At 41.6% G+C, this 14937-nt stretch overlaps 2 protein-coding genes across 2 annotated transcripts in view; both read right to left on the bottom strand.

The window, feature by feature from the left end:
* LOC138021780 (sushi, von Willebrand factor type A, EGF and pentraxin domain-containing protein 1-like) overlaps window positions 1–2962 on the bottom strand; it is a 17046-nt gene extending 14084 nt beyond the window's left edge. The window contains exons 1-2 of the mRNA XM_068868780.1: window positions 2842–2962; window positions 1197–1459 (exon numbers count right to left, since the gene is read on the bottom strand). Of these exons, the coding sequence (XP_068724881.1) occupies window positions 1197–1459; window positions 2842–2926 (348 nt within the window). The 5' untranslated portion in view covers window positions 2927–2962. The remainder of the gene's footprint in view (window positions 1–1196; window positions 1460–2841) is intronic.
* Window positions 2963–5683: 2721 nt separating this feature from the next.
* LOC138021781 (neuronal pentraxin-2-like) lies at window positions 5684–14530 on the bottom strand. Its single transcript, XM_068868781.1, has 3 exons — window positions 14200–14530; window positions 9148–9287; window positions 5684–6084 (listed from the first exon to the last, which is right to left on the bottom strand). Exons 1-3 carry the CDS (start codon window positions 14358–14360, stop codon window positions 5831–5833), a joined length of 555 nt encoding a protein of 184 aa, XP_068724882.1. The 5' UTR covers window positions 14361–14530; the 3' UTR covers window positions 5684–5830.
* Window positions 14531–14937: the final 407 nt, after the last annotated feature.

Genomic DNA, 14937 nt, shown 5'->3' with positions numbered 1-14937 from the left:
ACTTAGTACGGCGTCCACACTCGAGGCTTTGGCCTGAGATTCGGTTGAAGGGTTTGGGACATCAAATCGTTTTCGACAACGCATACCCTTTATTTTCTAGAGGGTTGGAGTGTTGGGAAGTGATAAGAAAACTCTTATGAACACGAAATTCCTTAAGGATTCATATTATACTGCATTCTTTTGAAAATTCAATAAAGGGTTTCGTTTCTAAAGAAACTATAGTACTGCGTCGGTGTGGAAGTGAAACACAGAAATGGGTTTATCAACTAGGTTGATAGCTGGTAAATTGACCACTTTAAAGAAACGGTGGTGAATTTACCATATCAAGCCAGTTGATAAACCCATTTCTGTGTTACTCTTTTGAAACTATTAACTTTGCATAAATTATATTTGAATTTACGTCATAGCCGGACACAGTCTATCGCTCATGCGTCCAGCCGTCTCTTCTCGGGGAGTATACCAGAACTCGAGTGAGCGACGGAAATCGAGCCTAGTTGATATGTACATATCACTGGTTTATGCATTTGTCAAACCCAGTTAGTCTCGCGTAGACATAAGTGACAGGAACTCGCTGCAAACTCATCCTTGACAGCTGTATTTTGACCCGATTCAATTAGTATGCGCCAACTGAACATTACGAAAATGTGGATTCTTGTGGGACCTTTAACAAGCTTACCTTTTTACAGTTCTATGATGACTTGTTAGGGCCTTATCTTATCTTATCTCCAATGGGAGGAATTTCTCAATTTTTGATTTACTGTGAAAAGTGCGTAGTACTTGGAACATTTGATACCGTGAATTAAGATCCGTATAGTTTGTAGTTTGTTGCTTTTGAACGAGTCCAGTACAGAAGTACATGCATTAGCTATGCATTATGTAGTTAAATGCGATATGATAGCGATTTTTGAAATGTGCAAAAATTGCCAAAATCATGATTCTTGTTGGGAACTTATATATTATTCATCTTTTCAGCTTTTAAGAATTTGGCGATTTTACGATAAATTGCCACATTTCTCGCAAAATTACAAAAATCGCGAGTACTAATTGGGGACTTGTCTCAGCAGTTCTTCTTTTCACCTTTTACGATTTTTACCAAAAATTGCAATCTTTTTAGCTGCGTGCAAACCTGGACATAAGTGGAAAAAGTACGTTAAAACGGTTAAAAGGTGAAGCTGTACCGAACAAGTAGTTTTTACCTCAGCCCCGCAGTATTTGTACGCTGGGTTCAATTTCAGGTTATCCGTGTGATCTTCATAAGTTGAATTGTTCAATTCACATTGGTGGCTTTCAGGTTCACCTGCCTCCATTTGGAAATTATAACTGACACAATCCGGCTCTAAGTAGCAAAGCATCTGGCAGAAGGCTTCGCTTTTGACATCAGTGACTCGTATAAGATGATTTATCAGACGTTGTCCACTGAATGCTTCATCAGAATCAAATACTAATTCACGACATTGGTCTGAAAGGAAATGAAAAAGTAAACGGCACACACAGGCTTTCTAACGTTGGCGTCAAAGGGACATACATTACTTGCTACTTAGCTGCAACTTACTTGCTACTTAGCTTGGTTAGCCCTAATCCTTAGTCGCCAAAAGGTAACAAGTAGCAGCTAAATCGCAAGAAAGTAGCAAGTAGCAGCTAAGTAGCAAAGTAAGTCGCAAGTAGAAACAAAAAAAAAAGATTAGAGAAAACGTATGTCCCTTTGAAGCCACCGTACTTTCTGTGGGAATCATGTTATTAATTACTTTCCTAGGGTGCGTTTTTTTGGGAAAATCCGAAAACGGATTCTTGAATCCAAAAACGGGTTTTGCGTTTTTTTTGGAAAAATCCAAAAACGGAACATGAATCCAAAGTATCCACACTCGAGGAGGATACTTCGGATGAAGTCTAAATCCGGATTTTTGAGATTTATCATTTCAGCGTTTTTTGGGAAAGGATTTGAAAAACATGTTTTTGACAAGCGGTTTTCCATGCAAAACTGATACGCAACAGCTACCGTACGTGACAGTTCAGCCTAAATGTTTTTCTCGCGCCACTTTTACCGTGCGATCGAAGACATGAATACGGTAGGTCGAAAATAGTTAGGTTTCCTTCAAATTTCACACCAGAAATTACACTAAAAGTTTCTTGACAGCAATAATATTGTTAGCACGTTTCCTACTGCGAAAACAGCATGTTTTTCGTCATTTCTTTTTATTGAAGGTTTTTTTTTTTCTGGTGGCATTTTCATTTAAGAATTTCTCCAAACCGCTATTTTTTCTTGTTTTTAAAATTTGCACGCAACTGTGGGTTGGTTTGTTTGCGTTGTCATGAAAAATAATCCTTTTCGGATTTTTCGTCTTTTTGACGCTGAAAATCCTTTGATTCCGTTTGAAAACGCAGGTACGTTAATTAACATTAATCTTGCTTGGAAGTTTTGCAGTTTGAACAAAGTCGGCCATTAGGGAAGTGAACCACGTCAAATTAAAAAAAAACAACAAACCAGCAAGTTTTTAATCTGCAGCCGGTAATGTAGTCTCGGGGCTTTTTTTCTTGAAGGACAACAACCCGTCACTCCTAGTACACTACTTCTACTGAACGGTCAACCGAGAACACGGGAGACGGCAACCTGCATGTTTGTCAAAACTAAAGAAAAAGCCTTTCGGTGATGGACTAGACCGCAATTTTCTACAGGTAAAATTATAAAGAAAATCGTAAACCTTAAATAGTGCCATAAAACGAGAAAACAAGGGAATAAAAGTCAACAAACTTTGTTAAAAAGAATGCTATATTGTCCCCGTTTGGTTTGTCAAGTGCGGCTGGAATATAATACTGATTCTAATACCACCAAAGTCATCTTACCTTGATGAGAATCGCAGAAGCTTCCAAGACGTATAAGTTGCGAGAACACAACGAACAAAAAGCTGAAACCGTTTGTGGAAAACATTTAATTCAGGTTTTTAATAACATACGCAGAGTTGGAGAAAGCTCGATCTTCTGAATAAAGAGCAAGTCTTTGTTTTAATGCATCAATAAATTATAAGGGTCGTGGTATTGCTCGCCCAATCTAAACCAATCAACATTTGTTGGTCCATCTGCGGTATCGCAACAATTACGAGGTATTTACATAAAATAATTGCTTAATATATAGATTTAGCCAAACCTAAAGGTGGACCCCAGAAAGCAATATAATGTATATGGAAATAATTATGCTTCTGCATATAGTACAAAATTGATCACCATTGGTGTATACAGTTCACAGTGATCAAACACCTCTGAGCTATCCTGGGTGCCAGAGGTTCTATTTTTCTTTCACGAGGGACGAGCGGCTAAAACGGAGAGGCGAAAAATACGAACGTTTAGAATCTTCCATGGAAATTCAGAATAAGATATCTTGCCAAACCGGTTTTCTACAGTGATGTTAAAGGGAAACTGTCACGAGAAGAAGCTGCGCTAGCGTCTTGTGAAAACTTGAAAAGTATTAGGTTAACTTTTTTCAAGTTGAATCGACAAATTCAAAATGGTGTCCACTGGGAAGGGCCACGGTGGCCAAAGGAGATACTCCGGCGAATATACGTGACGCACGCGTGAATCCATGATGGCGGCTGGAATTTTCCGTGGGCTCGAGAGCAAACAAACTCGAGCATGCGCAGCTCATGACAGTGCCCCTTTAATGTTGTTCCCAATTCAAGTCCTTAGGGAATAGAGCGTTTGATTTTGACAATTCCCATCGTGCAGCAACCAATCAAAAGCGACATGAAACCACAAACCAATTACCGTTTGTGGCTGCGGTTTAGTTTTCTTACGCGTGACTAGTTTCTTACTCGAAACACGATATTTCTAGCGTGCTTACCATTTAGCCAAAAAATCCGGAAATTTCGGTTTGAGGTCAAATGGAATGGCAATTTTCCGGAAAATCTTTTCGGAAATTAGCACAACCTCCAGGGCTATCTTTAAGAGGAGGGAACGGAAAACTGGACAATGGGAATGGGGAATGGGGAACGGAGAATCTTTAAAAGCGGGAATCTTTAAAGTGAGGATTCTTTAAAAGCGGGAACGGGGAATGTTTAAAAGCGGGAAGCTCTGGGAATTACTGATTAATTAACTAAAATAAATTTACTCATTATAATTATATCGCACGCTAAAGCATATCTGTTTAGCAGGCTAGTGGGGCGGTTCAAATCTCGATTCTTACTCTTTGAGATCCGCTACACCGACAGAAGAATCGAACCGCCTTGATTCATCTTAACTCCAGTCTGTGAAGTTTTTAAATTGAGTTTCGCAGCGATAAATATCAAGTACTAATGGAAAGACGTACTACTTAACGACAGATATATGGCACACACAATGGGTTCTTGGTTTTGTCACAGACAACCCTTGAATTCTTAAGCTTTGCGTGACGCGACATGTAAATACCCCCTAAGTTGCAGGTGATATAAATTACTCTGTTCCAGTCTTACAGATATGGTTTTTATTATGTTGTTGAGTGTCACAAAGGGGAGGGGGGGGGGGTCAAGGGCACCCCAGGACCTCCCTGGCTACGCCCCTGGAGCCCACCCGCTCTGTGTGTGTGTGCAACTTAGTGCCAACAAAATCAAGACCTCTTTCGATATGCTCCTCGTGACCTGTTAATCGGAATGAAGATTCAGTAAACATCTCTCTCTCCACACAACATTTTTTGCAATGCATAAGTTGGTGGTTAATATGCGTCGGTTAGCTCATTGCTTCAGACCACGTCAATGGAAACACACTGTGTAAATAGTTGGACCTACGTACTTTCAACAACACGGCGGTAAAACACAGTGAAATGATTCAGTAAAGAAACTGTACTCAAAGGGTTCTCCAGATCCGGTTGATAAACGCATTGAATCCAGTATTTGAAGACCAATGTGGTGGGGTTCGAGCTGGGAAGCAAGAACAGTAGTTAAGCATTTCGAATTCCAAAAACAAATTCATCAGGAAGACACTGGGAATAATATTTTTAATTTATGTTGAAGTCCTCACTGAAATACAAATTTTAAAGATGAAAAGTTGCCATACGAGGTATCAGTGTGAGCATAAAGTGTCCGTATGACCAATAGGGGTATTCAGACGGGGACGGCAATCCAAAGTGACCTGTTCTCTCTTTTTAAGAGATGATTACTATAAAAATGTGAGGCACAGTGGTTTCAGGGTTAATGCAATCGACTCCGGATCGAGTGGTCCGGGTTCGGGTCCTGGCTGGGGACATTGAGTTGTGTTCTTGGGCAAGACACTTTACTCTCACGGTGCATCTCTCCATCCAGGTGTATAAATGGGTACCGGTGAATTTAATGCTGGGGGTAATCCTACGATGCACTGGCATCCCATCCAGGGGGGAGTAGAAATACTCCTAGTGGCTTTATACTACAGAACCGGAGATAAGCGCTGGCCTGATGGGCCTTCTACGCTTGTAACAGACTTTAACTTTACTATAAAAATGTGGGAAACACCACTGGCCTGGCACGCGAAATGTTCTCTTCCGGTTGCCGTCCGCATCTCAAAAACGCGCGTAATTAAATGTATGGGAATGAATAAATGTGTCCTAAGGCTTAACCCAGGCTTTCACTCCTGGTCAGTTGTAAAAAGAATCTAAGAGGAAAATTCAAAATTGCCTCTGACAGGTCTAACTTCGTCAAGAGGGTGGTTGTGTATTCCCAAGATGGGAAACGGCTCGTAATAACAAAATAAGAATTTGGTAGGTAATAAAACAAAAAATACATCGTTGGCCATAAAACTTCAGCGTAGTGAACTGAACTACGTTTACCCTTTAATTCGCTGGTTGTCTTTCATGTCTTTCCTTATTTACTTAGAGTCGAAACCTTCAAACTTGTTAACAAGTGGGTAGCGGAGTTACTTTTAACGAGCCTCGCAAATGAGACTTAAAGTGGGCCCAACGGAACACATTGCCGAGCCCTATAGAACACGACTTAGACATCCGCTGTATCTCTTCCTCGTCTTTAACTTGATCCCAGATATTGACACCTGTCATTTCACCGATGAAGCACTGTTTGGCGTTAAAGGATCCCCCAAAGCTGTCTTGCTCCTGGCCCAGTACCAGAGCTCCGCCAGTGCGAATCACATGCCCTGTAAAAAACGGAGAATGGCGTCTCAGAGAAATAAACTTGGACAGTACTTTCAAATATTGTCATTAGACACTTGTTAGTTCAATGATGTTAGAACGTGTGATGTGCATCTCACTGAGTTGACGTAATTTTGTAATACCGTCATATGACATGTTCAGGCATAATGTTTCCAAACAAATTTCTTCGAAATTTGTTTTATAAAAGGAAAACTGATTTTAAAACCACTTTTCTTCACTTTCAAATTTCGTGGGCGCGGTTGTCTTGAATAATTGTGACGTGTTACGGTTGCCCTATCGTCCTGACACAAAGAACTTTTGTCTAATAACAACAGGGTAACTGTAACACTCTACAATTATTCAAGATGGCGGCGCCCGCGAAATTTGTAAACAAAAGTAGGCGATCCTAAAAATTAATTTCGGATGCAAACGCTTTCTTTGAAAAAAATTTAACTGATTTGACTGTAAAGGTTATTTTCCCTATTATTTAAAGTTATTTTTTTGTTAAAGTGGAGGTTCCGTTTAATAAGCTGGCTCGTTGGTTACGGGCAAAATGACAACTGGTAAACTGGAAAACAATCTTCGTAAGCCCGGTTGGATGTTGTCCTTACCCACGGAGCTACAAAAATCCCTAGGGAGCTAGCTCGTTTATCTAGATTTTTAATGGACAATGTGGCCGTTGATATGCCAACTCCACATGTTCTACAGAACACGATAATTCATATCGACGAACTGGTTATGAAACCTCGAAAACTTTAAAAGCGAGAACAGTACGGAACCCATTAAGTGACATTAAATTGGGCTTTTAATTTCAAATCTCCGAAGTTTTGCCTGCGTTTTGACTCTTTTCCCTACTTTTTTCGGAATGCCGCTGACCCCTACCTACCTTGGGTGTCTTGAAAAGAGAGAGCTCTAAGAGCCCAAGATTCGAAAACGAAGAAATTAACGCCTCAATTTGGCTAACCCGAGGTCTAACTAGGCCTGAAGTTGGGTTTTAAGCCTAGGGTTAGCCAAGTGAGGGGTTTGGGTTACTCTCTTCGTTTTCGAGTCTTAGATAGGGTCTTAAGGGTCTTTGTTTTCAAGACACCCAGGTAGTTGGGGTCGGCAGCCTTCCGAGAAAAGTCGAGAAAAAAGTCTGGAAAAAGGTCAGGAAAAAAATGGGGAAAAAAGTCGGGAAAAACGCGAGGACGCAGGAAAAAGGTTGAGGGAAAAAGTCAGAACGCGGGCAGAACTTCGGAGGACATTGAAAATTAATAGCGTAATTTTGTGGCACTTAATGGGCTCCGTAGAACAGTAACATCCCGCTTCATGTTAACTTGACCGTGATCAAGCACCATATTTTGTTCTCGATTCACAACTGGGTTCTGAATAAATTAATCGAAACTTTTGATTGGTTGTCTTTTGGAAAAAGGGTGTGGTTTGTGCATGGGTAGGGCCAAAACAGCGAACAAAAACATATAACAAAGAAACATGTCGAGTTTCTTAACCATCTCTGTATATTAACTATGATTACACTGGCCTTGAAACATAGGGGCTTTTCGGGGCAATGAAACACAATCATGACAGAACAGAACATACAACAACAACTGTTAAAAATCCCAACTGGCTGGAGGCAAGCTAGTTGACTACTTACAAGTGCAGCTGAGAATTTGAGCCAGGGACGACTAGGAACAAGCTCAACCAGGGCTCAGAACGTGCTTGAACCAGGGATCCCCAAATATCAAGGCAAGCGCTAACTACTGGGCCGTACTGACTCTATAACCTGCATCTATGGTTGCATGTGAAAATTAGTGGCACATGATATTGTAGAGCCCGCAGAGCAGCGGGAAACATTGTCCTTTCATAACCAAGATAACCGTGCCTAGTTTTCCAGGAGTTCTAGTAGGTCAATGGGAAGAGCATCCCACTGCTGTTACTGAGGTCGTAAGTTCAAATCCTCCCTAGGATTTTGATTTTTTCAGTTGCCCTTTCGCCCATGGCGAAGTAACCAGCTTATTCTCTTTCCCACGAGTTTACCATACTGTATTGCACTAAACATCTATAGTGGCGTAAGGGTTACGTCGTTAATTTTCGTTGATTCAACTCGAAACGTTAGTGGCCAGAAAGTTGGCGCTATCATGATTTGAGAAGTAATATGTCAAAAACGAGTGCGAGTGTTTCATCAGAGGTTCCAAACCGACAAACAGATGAGTGCTCTTAATGTCTCGAGGTGTTTGGAACCCCTAATGAAGCAAGAAGCACGAGTTTTTGACATGACTTTTCAACCTTGTATGAGCACGTGGAGTGTAATGTGATGATCTTTTGTTTTATCAGACAAGTGATAGGTATTTATGAAGGAAATGATATTCAATATTTGGGTGAGTTTAAAAGGTAGAACTTTTGAATAAATTTACATAATAGGTCGTGATGGCGAGCAAATCAGAATCACGTCGTTTTCGCCTGCCAAAATCGTCTTCCCAAGAAAGTGATTCGGTTAACATAACAAGGCCATTTAAGTTTCAACTAAAGATACATTTTTGCCGAATGACTGAGGTTAAAAGAAGTACAAGCGCCGGTTTTAGATTGCGGTGGACTTTTCAAAGACTACGCACTACACAAGGTTCAAGCTTTGAGTGCAGACATTACTGAAACGGATGTTCTTTTGCTGAACTACTGCGTGTCCAAATTCGTTGTAATCCTCTGGACGCTAAAGGGTACTGCAAAAGTTCTATGTTAAATATTTGGAAAGTTTTAAATGTATTGTGTTCGGGTGGTTTCTTTATTTGTTTTTTCCCCCGAAGGTTTATTAGCATAGGAGTTTATTAAAATTTAAGTGTCTTGATCAGTGTTTTGACTAGTTTTTTAATTAACTCGGGCGTTTCTTGATCTGTAGTTTCATTGGGTATCAAGATACATGCACCTGACCAAAATGGGGCACTCCGATTGGCTAAAAGCCTTATGAATTATTAATGCCTTTGAGAAACAAATGGAAATCTTTTATGCGAGATAAACCGAGTGAATACATGTTGTATTAAAACCAATACGTTATCCGAATATTTAGGAATTTTTGAACTTACTAAAATGTTTACCTTTTTCTAACTTCCCATCCTTTGCCTTCTTGCCATCTTTATAGAGTCTCCAATAACCGTCGCTGTTATCCCACGTTACACAGATGTGATGCCACAACCCATCGTTTGCAGATACATCAGTTTGCCTGGAATGACAAAACCTGAAGATATACATCTTGTACCCCATAGACCAAATCGGCCAACTCAATGTTGTGCCCAATTAAAATCTCCCGGGGTTAAGATTCTTCGTGTATTGTATTTGCATTATAATGTAGCATTCACATTTAAACGATATGGATATCACGTTTAATGACTAACAGAACACAGCACATACAAATATGGCCGCTCCCAACTACAACGAAGCGCCAACAAGTCATGTGACCGGAAGTATATGTCACACCTTCTCACCGAGGCTAACTGGTGATTACATAGGGAAATGAGTACCTAAGCCAGTAACAGAAACGGATAAACCAATAAATGCGACCTCAACCTCTGTTGCCCTCATTACTCTCCATTAACGAAGTACATTCGGGTTGTTTGAGAAAGTGTAACCTGTTCCTTCGCAAGGACGTTCCTGACTCAGTGTATACGACGTATGATCGAGGAGTGGGCCATATATCAGTGATAACCGCAGGAACCCAGAATCTATTCTCTCGCACTCTGACATTTCCCTCTGGCTCTAGACCCTTTAACCGCTTCGCGTGGCGATCATAATAAGATTTTTGCCGTTGCTGAGCAGCCACTAGCTTTTCACGTGCATTCTATGGTCGGAGCAGTTCCGCCGTGATTGGCAATTGGCACTTCAGAGGCCGACCGTTTGGCATCTGCGAGGGAGAGAGAGACCAATTCCAGTAAAGGGGGTATTGCGATACTCCATCAAAGCAAAAATAGGGATCTTCCGCTTTCCTCAATGGTTGCTTGATTGTACCAATTGTTTTCTCACTCATACCATTGGACTGCGGGTAACCAGGACTGGAGGTTATCAGCTGGTACTTCCACGATGAAGCAAAATCTTGCAGCTTGCGGCTTACAAACGGCATATTATCCACCAACAATTCATGTGGGACCCCATGTCTGGCAAAGATGGAATTTAAATTAACCACAACAGAGGAAGACGTCGTAGACGAAAGCAGGCTGACTTGAGGAAATTTGGAGTAGTAATCCACGACACGCAGATAATTCTATCCTCTAAATTCGAGAATATCAGCTCCTAGCTTTTGACAGGGTCTTCCAGGAACTTGAATTGATTTACTTTCATTGATAATTTCAGTTTACAGCGTCCCCAATTAGCGCTCCAGCGCGAGAACGACTAGACACTTAAATAAAGTTCCTTTCCTTTCCCATCCTTTCATGGGAAAAGAGGATCCTTTTGATTGTTTCTTCTCGACTCTGCACACTTGCTGCAGCGGGTGATTGTATCCTAGGACTATGAGACCCTCTGCCTCTAGGGACGAACCGCCTCAGGAACTCTTCTCCTCCCTGATGGCCACCCGGACTGTGTTTGTTGCTGTAACACGATGAGACAATTATCAGTAGTGGTTGCTCCTTCCATCAGGGATTTAGAGGCCACACTAAGGTCCAAGTTGTTAACAAGACTGTGCATCAGACTGGAGGTCTTCATAGATTGACTCCTGTGACAGATACGCTCTGGATAAGGCACCTGGAACGGGAATTTTAGGGCCAGGACGGTATGACATGTCGAAGGAATATCTCTGAGAAGTCTGAGAAGCATTCCCTGAAGCCCGCCGCACACTTGATTAGGGTTTTTCGTTGTGACCGATTCTAGTGGTTTGTCACCTGTCACGATCTTCACTGGCTGGCTATAGACGTACTGATGAAACTTATCGCTGGCAAAAAACTATTGCCATCAGCTCTTTCTCGATCTGAGCATATAGTTCTTCTCAGAAGCTGTTAACGAACGTGACCCGAAAGCCGCTGGGTGACCCTCTTGAAGTAAATAGGCACCCAACCCATCTTTGGAAGCGTCAGTCTCAATAATTTCTTTGCCTACATCGAAACCTGCCTACAGGTTGGAAACAAACTCTCCGAGGAAGTTGACTAGCTCATGAAAACGACGAAGATCCTCTTTTGTCCGAGGCTGTGGATACTTTCAATGGCCTTAACTTTGTCAGGGTCAGGTTTTAACTCTTCTGATGACAGCACTTGACCAACATACTTTACTTCAGACATCCAGAACTGGAACTTGTTGGGATTAAATCTAACATTGTTCGCACGAGCACGGTCCTAAACCTGCTTCAGAATCCCATCATGCCCAATCTCATCCCTTCCACGAATAATAAGATCATCAAAAACCACACGTACACCCTCAATGTCTCTAAATAATTGATCATTACGTTTCTGGAAGACCTCTGAGACCGAGCTAATTCCAAATGGGCACCTTAAGAAGGGGTAACGCCCCAAAGGGGAATTAAAAGTACAAAGAAATGAGCTTTCTTGATCCAATGGGATTTGCCAAAACCATCTCTCTCATCAAAAATTGAAAACACTTTTTAACCGGTGAGCTTCAACGCAACCTCATCTGCAGATGGGATTTTGTAGTGCTCACGTTTAATAACTTTGTTCAAGTCACAGGGGTCCAAACATAGGTGAAGGCTTCCCTCCTTTTTTCTCAGCGATCACAAGGCTATTCAGCCAGTCTGCGGGTTTATCCACTTTAGAAACGACACCACTTTTCTCCAATCGATCTAGGGTTTCCTTCAGTTTGCCATGCAGGCTAAAAGGTACTTTGCGAGGTGGGTGCATAACTGGAGTGGCATCTTGTTGTATCTCAATGTGATACTCTTGCGGCATACATCCGAGGCCTTCAAAGTCATCTTTATAATCACGTAGAATCGCCTCTCTTGAAGACAAGCTTGCAGTCAAGCTGTCAATCTTCTTTACCAGGTTGAACCTTGTACATGCTTCCAATCCAAGGATAGGGACAGATTCCAAATCAACGACATAAAAATCCAGACTTAGAGTTTTTTCTTTCACTGTGCAACACTTTGCCAACTGGGACAACCCTGTGGTTGCCATTCGACGACAAGACTTATCGGTCTCCTTCAGCTTTCCACGCATTGATAGGTAGTCATAAATTTGACGAGGTGTAATATTAGCTTCAGTACCAGTGTCTAACTTGAATTCGACAAGTTTTCCACCGACTTCCTTTTTGCTTTGCCAGGCCTTTCCACCCACTGTGTTAATCTCCCAAGTCTCCAAGAAGGAGCTCAGTATCCACTCCTTGATCGTTTCTTGCATCTTGTAGACAATTTTCCAACCACCGATGCGGCAACTGTGTAATTTCCTAGTGCGCTGACTGCACATTTTAGCAAAATGATTCCTTCCATCGCAGACAAAACACGTTTTCCCGGACGCAGGGCACTGTTTAAGACCATGCCGGCCACCACATTTGGAGCAATTAAAGTGAGTCCCATCAGGTTGTTTAGAGCATTTAGAAACTGCTAAAACCTGCTTTTTGGTTGACTGACTGCTGATTGCCTTGAGCTGACTCTCGAAAACTTCTGCCGAACGGCAATGAGACAAAGCCTTCTCTATAGCTAATTTGTTCACATCGATGCATAGAAATTGGCTCTTAACTTTCGCATCTCGAATTCCGAACACTCGATGATCCCGGACCACTGTATCAGTAGATTCAGTGTACTCACAGTTCTTGATCATTCTCTTGAGCTCGGTGACGAATTGATATACAGTTTCGCCCTCCTGTTGACTCCGATTCCAAAACTTAAACCGTTGGAACAAAGTATTTTTCCGAGGACTATAGTAATCATCAAATTGCGTCACACCGCATTAATCTTTTTCTTATCCTCTTCCCGCTCAAATTCAAAGGCGTTAGACGCCTCAAGACCATCCTCCCCGATGCAATGGAGCAGAATAGCAACTTGGATTTCTTCATCCTTCCGATCAGCTTCGGTTGACTTCACGTCGTTTACCGCTGCCACCATATCGTGATTATTGACCAAAAAAACATAGCACGTACAAATATGGCCGCTCCAAGCTACGACTAACCGCCAATAAATCTCGTGAAGCTATGATCTTCGCATTTATGAACTCAATTTTTGCAATTGCGTAAAGAAGGCTGAAAAATTCAGCACTTTAACGGGGTTTGAACCCGTGACTTCGCGATACCGGTGCGACGCTTTAACCAACTGAGCTATGAAGCCACTGACGTTGGGAGCTGGTCATTTGACCGGAAGTATATGTCACCTTGAAAACACCTGAAACAAAACGTTTTACTCCAAAAGGATTTGAATAGGTTCACTGACATTGATTTAGCCCGCCGGTTTGGTGTATTCACACTGAAACGTCAATTTAGTTTTGAAGTGATTTAACTTACCAGCCTTAAATTTGTGTCTTTTTCTGCTGTGCGGGCTAACAAGGTTTTAAACAATTTTTAAAATTAATAGTTAAAACCCTTATAGGCTTAGGTGGCTGACGAAAGCGCTAAACGAGAGAGCCGCGGGGCGCAAAAAAAATCTTGCTTTCCTCAGAGAGTCAGGGGAGGAAAACTTTCAAGATAATTTCAAAATACAGAAGGAAAACACTTTTCAGGATAGGAATATTCAATTTTCCAGGGTTGCTAGGCTTTTTCGACAAGTGCATGTTTGCATAGTTTTTTGTTGTAGCGGGAAGAAATTTGACTGAAGTGAGGTTAGATTGAAATCATTTTGGTTATGTAGCTGACCCAGTTTGGTGGGCCAGCTTTGAACACACCATTACTAAAGAGCAAGTAAGCCACAAAGCCCCTTGAAATGAGTCGATGTCAACTTGGGCTTCAGCGCTTAAAGGCCACCACATGGTACATCCTGATATAGTTACCTTCCTCCGAGGCCCTTATCATTCCCTTTCAATAATGTATAAGCCCATTTGTGGTGGGTGATGTAGCAGCTGATCCAAAGATTACTTGCCATTGGTTTGCAACCCCTACCCCAAACAATAGCTAAAACAATAGAAAGAACGGCATGTCATTGTTTCGTGCAAGGGTTGCAAACCAATGGCGAGTAATCTTTGGATCAGCTGCTACACTACTGTATCTAAGGTTGCTGGTGGTTTTACCTTCCCTTCCCTCCAATGATAAATTCAAAGTTCTTGTAGTCAAACAGGACAAGTTCTTCCGTATCGCCATCTTGCAAGTTGTAGCTTAGAGGCGTTCCCTTATTCTGCGTATCATTGGTTCTCATCCATAAACAGACCGTCAGTGCAGTGAGCTCTGGCATTCCATGCGTGATGACATAATCCTCAATTCCTCTGTGTCGGAATAGCAGAGTGTAATCGTTTTCTTGTGAGGATGTACACACGCCTAAACCCAAAACAGGTTGAGAAAGTAGAAACTGAAGGTGAGTTATCTAGGGCATGATGAACAAATCAATCAATAAATCAATCAATCAATCAACAAATAACTACCTACACTATTAGTCAATAGTATTTCCTAGAAAACAATATCATAACTCAATTCAAACGGTCGATTTGTTTCTCCAACTGCCTCCTCTTTTTATTTCTTTATTTATTTCTGTCATCAACGGCTGAAAAATGCCTAGCATTCAAAACCAGTCTGTTTCTTCGAGTGTAGCGTACGGCATGCTTTACAAATTGTTTTTAATCGGAGAAGCGAGACGAGGATGGCCCTGCTAATATACTCTGCTTGCTCACTGCAGCTGTAGAGGGGATCGAATTGATGGGTATCGTCTTACCTGGGTGCTATGGTGTAATCTCTTTCTAATAAGGGTAACCTTGTGTCTGAGATTCCCGAATGAACCAAAACTTCAAAATTTGTTGCGTATTAATCCACTTCGA

This window comes from Montipora capricornis, chromosome 10, assembly GCF_036669925.1.
Source record: "Montipora capricornis isolate CH-2021 chromosome 10, ASM3666992v2, whole genome shotgun sequence".
Taxonomy (NCBI): Eukaryota; Metazoa; Cnidaria; class Anthozoa; order Scleractinia; family Acroporidae; genus Montipora; species Montipora capricornis.
Note: the sequence above shows the minus strand (reverse complement) of the source record. Positions and strands in the feature narration are given on the sequence as shown.

Bases quoted from the DNA above. Each gene is read 5' to 3' on its own strand.
- LOC138021781 (XM_068868781.1), bottom strand. From the start codon at position 14,360: ATGCCAGAGCTCACTGCACTGACGGTCTGTTTATGGATGAGAACCAAT. The intron at 9,288-14,199 runs GTAAAACCACCA...GTATATCTTCAG, and splicing joins ATCATTGGAGGGAAGGGAAG to GTTTTGTCATTCCAGGCAAA. The intron at 6,085-9,147 runs GTAAACATTTTA...CGTTTTTTACAG, and splicing joins GGATGGGAAGTTAGAAAAAG to GGCATGTGATTCGCACTGGC.